We start from the raw sequence: 18820 nt of genomic DNA, 5'->3' as shown, positions 1-18820 counted from the left end.
CATATAAATTAAAAATATACTTCAAGAAAAAAAAAAAAAATTAATCTTTTAAAAAAAAAGATTGGGAATCCTTGCTGATTATTTTAATTATTGAACATTGTTTATTTCAAAGTACAATTGTAATATTAAATACTACTAATAATAATACATTTTGTTTTGTTTTTATAGTTACAAGATATTATACAATAATAATGATATAGAAACAATGTATTAATAATAATAATAATTAGGGCTGTCAAAATTAATTAACGCAAATTCATTTTAACGGCACTAAGCGCGCATTTTCTGTTTGACCCATTACCTAGCCCATAGTTAAAGAAATGGATGCACAATGTTGCCAACCTAGCGAAAAGTGTCTAGCAACAATACATAAACACATAATTGGACAAACCTTATATACTTTCTGAGGCTCTCCGGTTTTGCCGAACGAGCGCGAGGTCTCCCTGTTTATATCTGCGTCTGCTCTGTTCAGCGAGCGGCAGAGGAGCAACGCTTTCAGTTAAAACAGATATTTTGTTGCTTCCAGAGCTTGAAGTGGCCGGTACGCAGGCACTTCTGTATGTTATCCTTTTGCGTACTTGCACTTTTTCGTGCGTACCGGCACTTCTGCAATATTGAATGAATGCAAGCTGAGTCGGTCTACGTTAGGATTGGTGCTGTGGGGTTGATGCGTAAAGCCACATACGAGTATGCAAGCGAAAACGGCGTATTATATGCACGTCAAACACATGCATATCATGTGCACGCCAAAGTTAATTTCAGCTTATTAATAGCACGCCAAATATAAACAGACAATCGTGCTACTAGTACGCATTTTCATGAGACCGGGCTCTCGAATCAGTACATTATAACGAAAACAATACCTTAAAAAATAAAAGAAGCAGGTTTTTGCAATCACATAACTTTAAACGGGTAAACTCCTAAAAAGTCCAAGGATCGTGAAAGCATTCAAACAGGAAGTTAAAAAAAACGATGATAATGCAGAGAATAGTGACTTATGTCCAGATGCCGGTAAATGATTCTTTTCAGCGATTGAATCACGATCATAATTCAGGATTTTTTTCAGTCATTATTTAATATTAGGGTTGCACGGTATACTAAAGCTTAAAAATACCCGCGGTGCCATTGCATTTTTGAAACGTAGTACCGTAAGATTTAATATATGCACGGCAGGAACACTGTTGAAAACAACTTGACATTACATTACAACTTGATTGCCAAAATGTCTTTCTGCTGTGCTTTGTGTAGTACAGGCTGTGTATTCAGTGTTTCCCGACGCTTCAGTTCAGTCTGAAATGAGAAGTTGCACGCGCACGTCGTTGTTCACGCTGCAGTTTATCAGGAGAGGGTCTGATTCAGACCGTCTAATGTTATTTAAAAAATAGCAACTCAAGAATCAATTATTAAACATCAAAATGTTTTACAAGAATGTATTTTCGTATTTGTATTCATTTGCCCACTTTTAGAACAGGTGCAATAATTAGTTTCTTATTCGTTCCATATTTGTCCATGCCAATGTTGATTAGAGTATTAAAAACTTTAAAAAGTATTAATTTAAGGTACATTTAGAACAGATAAAAATGTGCGATTAATCGCGATTTTAAAAAAAATTAATCGATTGACAGACCTAATAATAATAATATATGCTTTATTAAATTATTGAAATATTAACTTAAAAATGTTAAATTAAAATATAAATTAAAAATATGTTTCAAGAAAATATTTTATGACGAAGGAGTTTAGCTGTAAATACAATAAATAAATACATAAATACAAAAACAAAAAGATTAGGAATCCTTGCTGATTATTTTTGGATTATTTTTTGTTTTAAAGATATATATATATATATATATATATATATATATATATATATATATATATATATATATATTATAACATTTTTGTCTTCATTTTTTATAGTTAAAAATATTGTAAAATAATATAAAATGATTATATATAAAAACTATTTTGTTATATGATACTAATAGTGTATTATACGTTTTATTGAATTGTAGACATATTAACTTAAAATATACTTTAAGAAAATATTTTATGTCAAAGAAGTTTGGGAATCCCTGCAATAGACTAAACCTAACAGAAAACTTTTTGCATTTTTGAATATATATATTAATTTATATTTTGTTTTTACAAATTAGGTTTTATCAGAATCAGGTCTTGCATATTTAATTCCTTTCCATTTGCTTTCCCTCTCAGACTCCTGCGTGACGACCGCGCGTTCACCTTCATCCCTCGCTCGCGGCAGGAGCTTCCCGACAACTTCCCCAAAGAGATCCCAGGAATCTGCTATTTCCTGGAGGCGGGGAAAACCCAGAGCCACGCCTCTCTCACCAGCACTCGCTCCGCCCCCATCCGGAAAGTGTCCTATAACATTGGGACCATGTTTCTACGGGAGACTAGCCTCTGAGACGGCCCCGCCCATTCGCTACGACATCACGTCCTGTAGACTAGTGTTGCCTGTGGCAACTGGTTGCCCCGCCTCTCGACCGGAGCGTCGCCCTCAGAGGCGTGACACAGAGGGGAGGGGCGGAGGGGATGGCCCCGCCCCTGGCCCCGCCCTTTAAAGGAGCCATGGATAATTGTGTTCTGAAAATACAATAAAAACAAATATATATATATAGATATATATTTAAAATAAAGCCTTCTGCTCAACGGCATAGCCAAACATACATGGTGTACACATGCAAATACGACAGACAAACACACACGTTTCTTGCAACATTGCAGGTAATAGATTTCACATGCATAACTTTGGTGCCTTTACCTCCTAAACACACACACACTCCACTAACATGCATTTATCTCTGCCATTTTACACGCGCCGCCATTAACCACTGTTAAATCCTTTATGTGTGTTTGTGAATCCTCTATTAACCATTGTTAGATCCTTTGTGTTTGTGTGTGTGTGTGTGTGTGTGTGTGTGTGTGTGTGTGTGTGTGTGTGTCCTACCATTAACCGCTGTTAGATTGTGTGTGTGTGAATTTGGGTAAAGACTGAAGCTGTTTTGCACATCTCACATCTGCGGCATGTTTTTATTTTGGCTTCCATATTCATACTTAACTAATTTAAAGAAACAGTTCACCCTAGAATTAAAGTTTGCTGAATATACTCATTCTGAGTTCATCCAAGATGTAGATGAGTTTGCTTCTTCATCTGATTTGGAGAAATACAGCATTCCATCACTTGCTTAACAATGGATGTGAATGGGTGCCGTCAGAATGAGAGACCGAACAGCTGATAAAACCATCACAGTAATCCACTCCAGTCCATCAGTTAACATCTTTAGAGGCCAAAAGTTGCATGTTTGTAAGAAGCAAATCCATATTTAAGACATTTTTACTTTTTAAATCATCAGTCCATAATGCACAGTGACACTTCCTGAAAAAGGTCTGAATCAGGAGATAAATCTGCACAGATCAAGCACCATTTACAGTCCAAAACAGCTCAAAACAAATATGTGGGTCCATTTTGACGCGAGAGACAACAAGAGGTGGACTTTTTCACTTGATGAACCGTTATTATATGGATTATGGACTCTGAATGATCTTAATCTTAATGATGGATTTGCTTCTTACAAACACATCTTTTGTCTTCTCAAGATGTTAACTGATGGACTGGAGTGGTGTGAATTACTTGTGGATTATTGTGATGTTTTTATCAGCTGTTTGGACTCTCATTCTGACGGCACCCATTCACATCCATTGGTGAGCAAGAGATTGAAAGCTACATTTCTCCAAATCTGATGAAGAAATAAACTCATTTACATCTTGGATGGCCTGAGGGTGGGTAATATTTCATACAATTTTCATTTTTGACTGAACTATTTCTTTAGTCAACACTTTATTTTGCAATACAGGCTTTTTGAAGTAATGCAAACGCTATTTGAAAAAAGGCTTGATGCAAGTTACATGCCATTAGGTTTGTTCGTTCATCAGATTTGGAGAAATACAGCATTCCATCACTTGTTCACCAATGGATGTGAATGGGTGCCGTCAGAATGCGAGTCAAAACAGCTGATAAAAACATCACAATAATCCACAGGTAATCCACACCATTGCAGTCCATCAGTTAACATCTTGTGAAGCCAAAATCTGTGTGTTTGTAAGAAACAAATTCATCATTGACACATTTTTAACTTTAAACCATTGCTTCTAGCTCAAATTTGAGTCCATAATGCACAATAATACTTCCTTTAGTGAAAAAGGTCTGAATCAAGAGAGAAATCTGCATAGATCAAGCACTGTTTACAGTTCAAAAACAAATATGTGGGTGGATTTTAATGTGAGAGACAACAGGAGATGGACTTTTTCACTGGAGGAAGTGTTATTATGGATTATGGACTCATATTTTAAGTTAAAAGTCTTAATGCTGGATTTGTTTCTTACAAACACACAGCTTTTGGCTTCTCAAGATGTTAACTGATGGACTGGAGTGGTGTGGATTACTTGTGGATTATTGTGATGTTTTTATCAGCTGTTTGGACTCTCATGCTGACGGCACCCATTCACATTGATTGGTGAACAAGTGATGAAATGCTGGATTTATCCAAATCTGATGAAGAAACAAACTCATTTACATCTTGGCCTGACAGTGAGTAAATTATCAGCTAATTTTTATTTTTGGCTGAACTATTCCTTTAGTCAACACTATATTTTGCACAGGCTTTTTTGAAGTAAGGCAAAACAATGTTTGAAAGAAATACAAGTTATGCTATGAAAGGTACACAAATACTTTTTGTTAAGTAAATCGGTACTGAATTTAGATTATAGATACATATTGGGAACCATGTAGGTTGAAGGAGAAGTTCACTTCAAGAACAAAAATTTATAGATAATGTACTCACCCCCTTGTCATCCAAGATGTTCACGTCTTTCTTTCTTCAGTCGTACAGAAATTATGTTTTTTGAAAAAAAATTTTTTTTAAGAATGTTCTCCATATAGTGCCCCAAAAATGCAATTTAAATGCAGCTTCAAAGGGCTCTAATCGATCCCAGCCAAGGAATAAGGGTCTTATCTAGCGAAACGATCTATTATTTTAAAAAAAAAAAAAAAAATTTATATACTTTTTAACCTTAAATGCTCATCTTGTCTAGCTCTGTGTGAACTCTGTGTATTCCGGTTCAATACAGTTAGGGTATGTCTGAAAAACTTGTATGTTCACTTTGTAAACACTGGGTCGGTACTTCTGCAGCGATGTTGGACGATTTTGAAGTTGGAGGAGAAAATGAGATGGGAGTTTTTCGACATACGCATTGCAGAGCTAGACAAGACAAGCACTTGATGTTTACAAAATAATGGATCATTTTGCTAAATAAGACCCTTCTTCCTCGGCTGGGATTGTTTAGAGCCCTTTAAAGCTGCATTGAAACTGCATTTTGGAAGTTCAGACTTGTGGGCACCATTGAAGTCCACTATATGGAGAGAAATCCTGAAATCTTTTCCTCAAAAGACAATTTCTTTATGATCTTTGTTCTGGAAGTGAACTTCTCCTTTAATTATTATTTGTATGTAAATGTGATCATCATGCAAATTTTAATGCAAAACTTTAAAATAGTTCTCAATAATCCATTCTCAGTCAGCTTTGAACAATTCTTGAGTGATACTGAATGAAAAACCATAAATCAGGACTCACTTTTATGGCATGCTGCAGATGGCAGATGTGTGAAATGGCTTGTGTGTGTGTGTGAATACCGTGTGAGTTGACAGAAAGGTACGTGACAATGTCATCATTCATTTCAGTCACATTTGATTAATTCAAGATCACATCCTGACGTGTCAGTCATTTTTATCAGGATGCCAATAAAATTGATTCATTCAAGTTTTATGGTGTCAGACTGTTGTGTTGGTGCTCTCTTTGAATGGCTGTTTTTCTAAACATAACCCGTATCACTTTATTCAGTGCAGCAACATCACAATAAGAACCGCCTTTTTGATTAAATGATTAAATGAGAGAATCTTGCTCTGTAAAGAATGTTTTTTGAAAGAGATTTATACTTTTATTGAGCAAGGATGCATTAAATTGATCAAAAATGACAGTAGAGACATTTATAATCTTACAATAGTTATGAAACTTCAAATAAATGCTGTTCTTTTGAACTTTCTATTCATCAAAGAATCCTGAAAAATAAAAATATGAATCAGCACAACTGTTTTGAACTTTAGTAATAAACATAAGTGTTTCTTGAGCAGCAAATCAGAATATTAGAATGATTTCTGAAGGATCATGTGAGACTGAAGACTGGAGTAATGATGCTGAAAATTCAGCTTTGATCACAATAATAAATTCTGTTTTAAAATATATTCACATTAAAAACAGTTAGTTGAAATAGTAGTAATATTTCACAATATTACTGTATTTTTGATCAAATAAATGTGGCCTTGATGAGCAGAAATGATATGTGACTGGTGACTATGAGTTACATATATTATAATTATTAAACTAATAGGCCAAGTGATTTAGAAATTAACAAATCTTTTTTGAGTGTGAAAATTGGTTTAATATAAAATATTTTTTAATTTACATTTAATATAAATATATATAAATATTATCAAAGTGTTTTTTTTTTTATTTGACTTAAGTAGCACGGTTATATTTGTAGCAATAGCCAACAATACATTGCATGGGTCAAAATGATCGATTTTTCTTTTATGCCAGAAATCATTAGGATATTAAGTAAAGATCATGTTCCATTAAGATAAATCCATCATTGAGACATTTTTAACTTTAAACCACTGTTCTAGCTTAAATATGAGTCCATAATGCACAATAATACTTCCTTCAGTGAAAAAGGTCTGAATCAGGAGAGAAATCTGCAAAGATTAAGCACTTTTTACAAGTCAAAAGAGTCCTAAACAAATATGTGGCTGGATTTTGATGTGTGAGAGATGGATTTTTTTCACTGAAGGAAGTGTTAATATGGATTACGGACTCATATTTGAAGTTAAAAGTCTTAATTTTGGCTTTAAAAGATGTTAATTGATGGACTGGAGTGGTGTAGATCTTGTAGATTATTGTGATGTTTTTATCAACAGTTTGGACTTTCATTCTGACGGCACCCATTCACATCCATTGGTAAGCAAGTAATAGAATGCTACATTTCTTCAAATCTGATGATGAAACAAACTCATCTACATCTTGGATGGCCTGAAGGCTTTTTTGAAGTAATGCAAAAAAAAAAAAAAAAAAAAAAAAAAAAAAAAAACATGTCGTAAGCCTTGTTGCAAGTTACATGCCATGAAAGGTACACAAATACTTTTTTTTTCAGTAAATTGGTACTGAATTTAGATTATAGATGCACTTTGGCAATCATGTAGGTTAATTATCATGCACACCTTAATGCAAAACTTTAATAGATCTCAATAATCCATTCTCAATCAGCATTTAACAATTCATGAGTGATACTGAATGAAAAACTAAATCAGGACTCACTTTTATGCAGTAGAAATTGTCAATAAATCATTAGGATATTAAGTAAAGATAATGTTCCATGAAGATATTTTGTAAATTTCATACCATAAATATATTAAAACTGAATTTTTAATTAGTAATATGCATTATAAGAACTTCATTTGGACAACTTTAAAGGCGCTTTTCTCAGTATTTAGATATTTTTTTGCACCCTCAGATTCCAGATTTTCAAATAGTTGTATCTCGGTTAAATATTGTCATATCTTAACAAACCATACATCAGTTTCAAAAAATGTACCCTTATGACTGGTTTTGTGGTCCAGGGTCACATTTATTTACACTAATACAGACCAATTGTAAACTGGAACACAACTAGATATCAAAGTGAATGTATTTGATAACTTTAGTTTACATCCAGTGATCTACTACTGACAGCAACAAATGTCTCTTGTTCATGTTGATTAGTGGCTTCATTCACATGCGGGAGTGTTTGGATGGTCACATTAGCCAGATGAGCTGGGTGTGAGTTACAGAAGGACAGAGATTTATGTCAGCGCATGTGGTTAGATTGCATATGCAAAATATTAATGAACAAGGCAGTGATGATCTAAATTCTCATACAAAGTGAGATTGTGTTGATAGAGGCCTAGAGGTGAGAAGGTTGCTTGTCCTGTTGCTATAAAATACTGCTTGATACTGGCCACACCCATCTAGGAAACACCCAATCACAGTAAAGATTGAGTGGCCACGCCCACTTTGACAGTCAACACTGATTGAAATTGAACAGGAGATTGAAAGCATGTGTTTGTTTGTTTGTGTGTGTATGTGCACACAAATGTAACACATTAGAAGACGGTAGAAAACAGCATTAGAAATTGGTTTGAAGGTGAAAAGTGGATTGAGGAGGACTGCAGAAACATGGTAGGAGTGTTTGTGAAAACCTGTTTGAATACAATCATTTCTGCTGTTCTGTTTGCACTAATGCTGCTGTAGTTTGTATCAGGGTCACTGTTTCTTGTGTCAATTACTTTTTAATCAGAAACCAAGTGAGATGAAGGTTATGGTGTCGATGGATGCTTGTTGAGACTTGCCTTTCTAGCCAATTTCTGAAACACTGAGTTTGTCAAACACATTTTTTGGTAACAATTTGTTTAGTGTCTCAGAGCTCATGGAAGACTCTTGTGTTTGTTTGTAACATATCCATGCTTCTAGGACAAAATAGCTTAAGGTTTTCCCTTTATTTATATAATATACAGATTACACAGAAAATTATAAATTTTATAATATGTATAATTATTAGATAATTTGTATTATAAAATATTTAAAATAAAAATGTAAAATATAAAAATATACAAAATAAATAATTAAAAAATATATAATATGTACATAATATATTTAAATAAAATAATAATAAAATAAAATATAAATATAATAATTTATATAATACACATTATATAGAAAATTATAGAGTTATTTAATTTATTATTGTAGAACTGTTGTATTATAAAATGTTTTAATAATATATGTATGTATGTATGTATGTATGTGTGTATATATATATATATATGAGCAATATTACACAATAAAATATAAATGATTGTATACAATAGTTATACAATACATAAAATAACTGATATAATACACAAATTAAATAGACTATATATTTTATAATATTTTAATGATAATGCAGAAATAATTATTTAAAGATATATTATTTATATTTCACATATATATTGATATTGTTTTATAATACATCTTATTTACAAAATTATAAATTTATATAAATATCTAAATAATAAATATAATAAATCCAAATAAAATAATATATAAATATACTAATTTATATGATATACAAATTTATAGATTTTTTATATTTATCATATTTGAGACATTTTTTATTATAAAAATGATTACAAATATTTTAAATGCTAAATACTAATATATATATTTTTTTTTTACATAATCTATTCTAGTTTTAATAAAACAGTTTATAATTGCAAAAAGTGATCTTTTACATTTCAAAATGTACTTTTATTGTATTTAACTACTTTTTTCTAATTTTATAGTGTTAAAATATTACATTTGCCAGCCTAAAAAAACATTCTGATATATCAGAATGGTTTTTTTTTTAGGTGTAAAGCTACATTTAGATCACTTTATTTGAAAACAATATAATATTAAAACCCCCATATAAACGTGTGTGATGTCTGTCGTTTATGAGATGGTTTCACTGTAGTTCACTTTATTTCAGAAACACACTTGCGTTCAGACCATTCTGCTTGTGTTCTAGAATAGTCTGGCATGTTCTGCGATAAAATAAATTGATTAGAGCCGTAGTCCTCTTCCTGAAACATCCCATAATAGCATTACTACGGTAATCAGCTCATTACTCATTCATTCTGACATCATCACATTCAGCCAATCAAATTAAGCGCATAATTAGAGCATGGCAGATGACGGCGGTGTGTGTTTGAGCTGCTGATTGAACAACAAGCGCTGACTTTTCTGCTCATCAAGGCTGCGCCTGCGTCTATTTGATTAAAAATACAGAAAAATGTAATATTGTGAAATGTTAATGCAATTTAAAATGGTGGTTTTCTATTTTTATATACTGTAAAATATAATTTATTCCTGTGATGCAAAGCTGAATTTTCAGCATCATTACTCCAGTCTTCAGTGTCACATGATCCTTCAGAAATCATTCTAATATACTGATTTATTATCAATGCTGGAAACAGTTGTGCTGCTTAATATTTGTTTTGGAACCTGTGATACTTTTTTAGGATCCTTTGATCATTAAAAAGTTAAAAAGAACATTTATTTAAAATCGAAAACTTTTGTAACAAACACCTTGTTCTAAGTTTAGGTTCAGTAAATGTTTTCTTTCTCTCTTTGAAAGAAATTAATACTTTTATTCAGCAAGGATGTGTTAAATTGATAAAGTGCTAGTAAAGACTTATATTGTTAGAAAATATTTCAATTTTGAATAAATGCTGTTTTTTTGTACTTTTACTCATCAAAGAATCCTGAAAAAATTATCACAGGTTCCAAAAAAATATTAAGCAGCACAACTGTTTCCGACACTGATAATAAAAGTAATAAATCAGTATATTATAATGATTTCTGAAGGATCATGTGACACTGAAGACTGGAGTAATGATGCTGAAAATTCAGCTTTGCATCACAGGCTGCAATCCAGTTTTAAAAGTAAAAAAAACAACAACTACAAATAACTTTTACCAGTAGGTGGCTGCAGAGCTCCACTATTTGCTATTTGACCACCTGAAAGATATTTTTTCACAAGTTTTTTTCAGTTGAATTCATATCTACAGTACAGACCAAAAGTTTGGACACACCTGAACTTTTGGTCTGTAGTGTACATGTACATGTATATCTAGAGACTTTTAAATAATATTTGTATAGTTACTGTAAATTTAAATACATAAATTAATAATAAAAATCTAAAATGAATGGTCAAAAGAAAACACAACAGCTGTGGTTACCAGATCTTCACCGTTAATTTTACATTTTGAATTGAATTTAAATGAACAAATGTATTGTAATATAATATCTAAAAATGTATTATTTAATATATATATATATATATATATTTATATATTAAATAATACATTTGTTACTTTAAATTCAATTTGTTATGGTGAAGATCTGGCAACCACAGCTGCTGTGTTTTCTTTTGACCATTAATTTCAAGTTTTTTTAACTTATGTACTTATATTTACAGTATACAAATAATATTTAAAAGTTTCTAGATATACAAAGTCCCATTGTCTCATTTTCCCATGATTCCCTCTCTCGAAACTCTCATGGGAAAGCAGAAACTGAAAGAGTATTTTTCCTCCAGCTGAAGCAATAAAACTCTTCGGTCAAAGTGTCAGAATACACTAACAAAACCTTCACTTGCTCGTTGCTCCCAATTCTGATTGAACTATTTTCATCCCTGAGAAAGATCAGAGGCGCTCACACACGTGTTAAACGTGTTGATCTCCCTCAGGATTATGGCGGAGAAAATAAAACGAATTACTGGATTAACAGCTTCCTGTCAGAAATGCGACATCTTCCCCCCCAGGCCTCTCAGATGCGTCCTCAAGACTCTGGTTCTTAAAGAACCTACATTTACAACACCTCTTTTTCTCTTTCTCCATCTCTTTTTCTATTATCGACACGCATCTTGAGCCAAAGAGGAAACAAAATGGTGCTAAAAGGCAAGGGAGACACTGGAGTGTCCACATCTTCTGAAAGATTGACTGTGTGTGTGTGTGTGTGTGTGTGTGTGTGTGTGTGTGTGATGAAAAGCCGCGGGAAAAGGTGATAGTGTGATAGTGACCTGTAAACAAAGGGCTTCACCGTCTGCTGTACTGAACAGCAAAACCACTGACCTTTCTCTGTCTGTGTGAATGAACCATCTTAAAGAAGTAGTTCAGCCGAAAATGAACATTTGCTGAAAATGTACTCCCCTTTAGGCCATCCAAGATGTAGATGAATTTGTTTCTTCGTCAGATGTGGTGAAATGTAGCATTGCATCACTTGCCCACCAATGGATCCACTGGAGTGAATGGGTGCCGTCAGTATAAGAGTCCAAACAGCTGATAAAAACATCACAATAATTCACAAGTAATCCACACCTCTTCAGTTTATCAATTAACATCTTAAGAAACCAAAAGCTGTGTGTTTAAATTGTTGCTTCTAAACAAAATACAGGTTTATCCATTGATTGCCAACCCATTGATTGCAATCAACTGGTAGATCTTTATCACTGTCAGAGCCCAAGGACACTGAAGACAGACACAAAGACGAGAAAATCACTGGTCACTATGCTCAGGAAGAAGATATAAAAAATAACTGGTTAATTGTAGATTCTCTTACTATATAGGTATATGGTAAAAACGGCAATAGATCTATTGGGACATTTTATGTAATTTGACACAAAAATGTACAGTTTTATAATATTTAATTTTTTTTTATTATATACAAATTATATATTTTACTTTTTTTATAATTTGTAATATAGTCATTATTTTAATGACTATTTAATGACTATTAATGACTATTGCTTTTAATTTTTTTTTTTTTTTTACTTTTAATAATACAAAATGTTAATATCAATACTGGTAGCTATATTTATTAGTTAATGAAATAGACTTTTGTAAATTTAAATGCAATTTTTAAAAAGTAAAATGTTGGCATCTTATTTTTTTATGGTAAAGACCTGGCAACCACAACTGCTTTTCCTTTTTAGGCCACTATAAACACTTTTTTTTTTTTTTTTTTCCGAAAAAAGATTTGTGAACCCACTCATCTGAATCAAACGATTCGCAATCCACGCTGACTTGTACTGAGAAAGATACTGACTAAACCAAATGATTCGCGATTTGAAGCCCTGATCTGAAACAAATGATTCGCGAACCCGCACCAAGGTCCCGATCTAAATCAAATTATTCACGATTCACGATTTGAAGCCCTGATCTGAAATGAATGATTCGCGAATATGCAAAATTCCGATCTAAACCAAATGATTCGCGATTCGTAGCCCAGATCTGAAACAAATGATTCGCAAATAGGCGAAGTTCCAATCTAAACCAAATGATTCACGATTTGAAGCCCTGATCTGAAATGAATGATTCGCGAATATGCAAAGTTCCAATCTAAAGCAAATGATTCGCGAACCCGCTCCGAGGTCCCGATCTGAACCAAATGAATCGTGATTTGCGATTGGAAGCACTGATCTGAAACAAATGATTCACAAATAGGCCAAGTTCCGATCTAAACCAAATGATTCGCGATTCACGATTTGAAGCCCAGATCTGAAACAAACGATTCGCACACTCGCACTGAGGTCCTGATTTAAACCAAATGATTCACGATTTGAAGCCCTGATCTGAAACAAATGATTCGTGAATAGGCGAAGTTCCGATCTAGTTCCGATCTAAATCAAATGATTCACGCTTCACGCTTTGAAGCCCTGATCTGAAACAAATGATTCGCGAATAGGCGAAGTTCCGATCTAGTTCCGATCTAAATCAAATGATTCACGATTCATGATTTGAAGCCTTGATCTGAAACAAATGATTCACGAAAAGGCAAAGTTCTGAACTAAACCAAATGATTTGTGATTGATTTGAAGCCCTGATCTGAAACAAATGATTCGCGAACCCGCATCTAGGTCCCGATCTGGAAAAAAAAAAAAAAGATTTGCGATAAGCGATCAGATGAGGGCTTCGAAACGGTGAACCATTTTGCGACGCGATGGCTTAACTGAGTTTGGAAAAGCTCGTTTTTTTTTAAATCATCACAAGTGAGAAAGAAAATAGATGTCTCTTTGAATCTCATCTGGTTTTTGCTAATGAATCGCTTGAACTGTAAATGATCGAAGTCACGAGCTTGAATCAATCGGAGCGGTTCCAGCTTAAGTGACTCACTCAATTGATTCGGTTCATCTGTTCCTCTTTTCGCGTCTTCAGCCATGTTCACAAGAACCTGTCCGTACTGGCTCAGCTCGCTAGTTTAATGACATTAAAAGCGCAAAGTATGATGTTTAAAACTAGAATATCAGTATTTTCCTTCCAAAGATAACATCCAACGCAAATCTACGAACATATTCAGGTGAGCTAACGTTAAACGGTTTACTGCTAGTGCTAACTAGTAAAACACTCGATTAATATGACGAGCTGCAGCTCAAAATACATGTTAGATGGAAACATTGTGCATTATGATGGAGTTTGTAGCTTAATTCACTATATTTGAAATAGTTTGAGCACTGCAGTTCAGTAGGAAATCAGTTGAAAGCATCCAGTCATCTCCAGTCACCATTAAAGTGAATGTTCAATCAGTTTGTATTGTAATAAATATTAGAGAAATTGTTGTATCCGTTGTATTAAGAGCAAATTATTACAGATAATGGACCATTTAAAGTTAAATATTTAAATTTAATGATATGTTTCTATTGGCTTCTCAAGATGTTAACTGGTGGACTGGAGTCATGTGGATTACTTGTTTTGTTTTTATCAGTTGTTTGGACTGTCATTCTGACAGCACCCATTCACTCCAGAGGATCTGTTTGTGAGCAAGTGATTGAATGGTACATTTCTCCAAATCTGATGAAGAAACAAACTCACCTACATTTTGGATGGCCTGATGGTGAGTCCATTTGTCAGAAATTTTCATTTTATTTTCAACAGTAAACACACCCAAAGATGCACTTGTTTCACCGCAGCGAATGTGTTTTAGTGTTTGTCTCCAGTGTAATGGACATTAGACCTGCTCGTGTCATGATTATTTAATCATTAAGGCCTGCTTGATTAAATAATCATCTTCTTTGCTCTTTGGGAGTGCTTTTATTAACAGACATTGTGCTGTTCTTCTGTGTGCTGCTGTTAGCGATCCTTTGAGAAACACATACACGCATTACACTGTATTACCTGAGGGAAAACACTGCAGCAGCTCTATTGATGTGTCTAATTATTCTTTTGATGCTGAGGTAATATTAGGACATGCTGACACGCGTAAACACATCTTAGTGCTGTCATTACCTGCTTTACTCTTTCACTTTATTCAGCTGTTGTTAATTTCATTGTTTTCACGTTTTGGGTCTTGCAAATATATACTTTTTAAGAGATTTTTTTAAATTGACTTGAACTACTATTTAAAACTTTGGGGTCGGTAAGGGTTTTTTAAATGGTAAGTTTATTTGATAAATTTTTTTAAATAAACAGTCAATTTTTTTTTTTATTAGAATTGAAAATGGCTGTTTTATATGGAACTCCGTTTCCACCACTGACTAAAAAATAAAATGGCAATTGAGACTGAGACTTTTTATATCACAGTTCTGACTGTTTTCCTTGCAATTGTGAGTTTACGACTTGCAATTCTGATTTTTTTCTTAGAACTGTGAGATATAAGGGTTTTAAAGTCAGAATTGTGAGATATAAACTCACTATTGCACAAAAAGTCAGAATTGCAAGTTTTAAACTTTTTTTTTTCTTGCAATTGTGACTTTTTTCAAAGAATTGTGAGATATAAACTCACAATTGAGAGTTCTGAGGAGAAAAAAAAAGACAATTTTGACATCAAAGTTGTCTTTTTTTTTCTCCTCAGAACTGGACTTTATAACTCTCAATTGTGAGTTTATATCTCACAATTCTGACTTTATAACTTGCAATTGTGAGTTTTTTTTTTTTTTTTTTAATTCAGAAACGGGCTTCCATAGTTTTCTATGTGAATATCTGTTAAAATTTATTTCTGTGATGAAAGCAATTCTCGCAAAACTCTTTTTCTTGCAATTGTGAATTTGTATCTCGCAACTGACTCTTTTTCTCACAATTTTGACTTTATAACTGCAATTGTGAATTTTAGATTATGCAACTTTATTTGTTTATAGCAAAAAAAACTTAATTTCTCATAATTGCAAGTTTATATCACACAATTCTAACTTTATAATCGCAATTGTGAGTTAATATCATGCAATTGCAACGCTATTTCTCAGAATTGTGAGTTTACAGTGGGTACAGAAAGTATTCAGACCCCACGAAATGTTTCACTCTTTGTTATATATGCAGCCATTTGCTGAAACCATGTAAGTTTTTTCATTTTTTTCCCTCATCAATGTACACACAGCATCCCATATTGACAGAAAAACACAGAATTGTTGACATTTTTGCAGATTTATTAAAAAAGGAAAAACTAAAATTTAACATGGTCCTAAGTATTCAGACCCTTTGCTCACAATTCTGACTCTTTTACTCGCATTTGCGACTTTGTATCTCACAAATTTGACTCTTGTGCGCATTTGCGACTTTGTAACTCCCAATTCTGACTCTTTTTCTCGCAATGGTACTTTGTATCTTACAGGTTTTTTTCTCAGAACTAAGATTAAACGCACAATTGCAAAAAGACTATGATGTTCACAGAATTGCGAGTTTATATCTCACAATTCTGACTTAATGATTTGCAATTGTGAGTTTATAACTCGCAACTGTGATATCATGCAGTTCTGGCTTTATTTGACAGTTGTGCTTTTGTGGAAACCATGATGCATTTTATTTTTCAGGATCTTGTGATGAATCAAAAGTTCAAAAGAACAGCAATTATTTGAAATGGAGGTCTTTTGTAACATTGTAAATGTCTTTACTGTCACTTTTAATCAATTTAATGCCTTGATGAATAAAATTTCTTAAAAAAATGTACTGTCCCCAAATTTTGAACTTTAGTGTATATTAATATTATGTTTAGCATTTCTTTGTATGCATTTTTTACATTCTTTTTTTTTTAAACAAAATAAATATTTTTTTAAATAAATTTTCTTTATATTTACTTATTTAATTTTTCTTATTACATTTATTTGTTTAAATTTATACATTTTCTTTATTTTAACAGAACTTATTTTATTCTTTTTCTGCTTTTTTGGCCTAAAATGTTCATTTTCTCTTCTCTTGCTCTTCTGAGTGAACGCAGGACCATCAGCTTTGACCTACAATGTTCTTTCGTTACCATGGTGATGTTCTTTATCTCCACGGTGACGCTGCACATAGTGACAATGTGGAATTTACTATGCTGGGATGCGACACTGGTTTCAATGTGACGCTTCAAAAAGACCTGACTGTTACTATGGCAACAGAGATCCTGTTCACAAACAGGTAAACGCACACAGCAGCATCACCAAGAGACAGACGGATGTTATTTTTAGTGTGTTTACGCACATAAACGCATAATGAGTCAGAGTCTTTTCATGCAGTGATGTCATCAGCAGTCCTCTGTTATTGTGATGTCACTGAAATCTTCTGTCAGCTCTTTTATTGGTCACATTGCAGCACATCAGGGATTCGCATGTGGGCTCTCCCACTGAACTCTGGGAAATCTTTTATGACGAATAGAGAGGTATTTGAAATGCATTGTTTTTCAATTGTCAAAAAAAAAAGCAGCTACCATATTTCCAAATCTAAGAATATAATACAAGAGCTTGTGATGCAAAAAGTGAATTAATTTTGAATTTTAGGTCATACACCTGAGGAGACTGATTCATCTTGTGTGACCTGTGTTGTTCACCCTATAAACACTTCAGAGTAAACAGCTGTGATTTGGGACGCGGGTCACATGATCCGTCTCTGACGAGGCGTTTCAGAAATCCAGTTTCATAATCCAGATGCGGATTCTCTGCCAGCGTCTCTCTCTCTCTCTGCTCAGACAGTGATGTTGATTAGATTAACTCGGATGACTGCCTGTATCACACGTGTTCTTGTTGCCATGGCAAAGCTGGCTGTGCTGGGATGGTTGCCGTGGTAACCGGGAGAGAGTGTGTCATAGAGGAGGATGGGTGAGAAAATCAGCTCTCTCTATTTTGTTATATCAGTCTGTCATTCTGTCTATCATTTGTTTGTTCTATCTAGCAATGTCTAATAGCTAGACAATAGAACAAACAGCGCTAGAATGAACGAATGAGTAAAGAACAAATGATAAAGACAGAACTATAGAACGAACGATAGATCTAATGACTGAATGATAGAACTAACAAAAGATTGAACAATAGAAACAAGCTAGTGAACGAACAAACAATAGAATGACAGAACGACAACAAACGATAGAACGATCGAACAAATGAGTAAACAAACATAAGATAGATAAAACGACTGAACGATGATAGATAGATAGATAGAATAAATGAACGAGTGAAGAACAAACGATAGAACAAACAAGTGAACAAACAATAGATAGATATGACATAAGGAATGAACGCTAGATAGATAGAATGACAGAACGACATAAACAATAGAACGATTGAACAAACATAAGATAGCTATAACGACTGAACGATAGATATATAGATAGATAAAAGAATGACAGAATGCTAGCTAGCTAGAATGAATGAATGAGTCAAGAACAAACGAGTGAACAAACAATAGATATAATGACAGAAGGAATGAACAATAGACACAACAATAGAACAAACTAACAAGCGATAGATAGATAGATAGATAGATAAAGCAAACAAATGAACGATATATAGAATGACAGAATGAACGAGTGAAGAACAAACAATAGAACAAACGAACAAGCGATAGACGGAATGACAGAATGATACAACAAACAAGTGAACAAAGAAACAGTAGATAGATATAATGACAGAAGGAATGAATGATAGATAGCTAGATAGAATGAATGAATGAGTGAAGAACAAATGATAGAAAGACAGAACGATGGAAAGAACAAACATACAATAGATTGATATAACGACAGAACGATAGATAGATTTATAGATGGATGGACAGACAGATACAATAACAGAATAGAACAAATGAGTGACCAAACAAACAATAGATAGAATGAACAAAGAAATGAAGTACAAACGATAGAAAGACAGACCGAATAAATGAACGAACGAT

General features: G+C 33.2%; 1 protein-coding gene across 1 annotated transcript in view; it reads left to right on the top strand.

Moving 5' to 3' along the window:
* gucy1a2 (guanylate cyclase 1, soluble, alpha 2) overlaps positions 1 to 2931 on the top strand; it is a 37894-nt gene extending 34963 nt beyond the window's left edge. Inside the window, exons 8-9 of the mRNA XM_073818287.1 lie at positions 527 to 549; positions 2215 to 2931. Coding sequence (XP_073674388.1) covers positions 527 to 549; positions 2215 to 2425 — 234 coding nt within the window. The 3' untranslated portion in view covers positions 2426 to 2931. The remainder of the gene's footprint in view (positions 1 to 526; positions 550 to 2214) is intronic.
* The last annotated feature ends 15889 nt before the right edge of the window (positions 2932 to 18820 follow it).

The sequence above is a fragment of the Garra rufa genome, chromosome 14 (assembly GCF_049309525.1).
Source record: "Garra rufa chromosome 14, GarRuf1.0, whole genome shotgun sequence".
Taxonomy (NCBI): domain Eukaryota; kingdom Metazoa; phylum Chordata; class Actinopteri; order Cypriniformes; family Cyprinidae; genus Garra; species Garra rufa.
The sequence above is the reverse complement of the archived record's forward strand: the minus strand, read 5'-3'. Positions and strand labels throughout refer to the sequence as shown.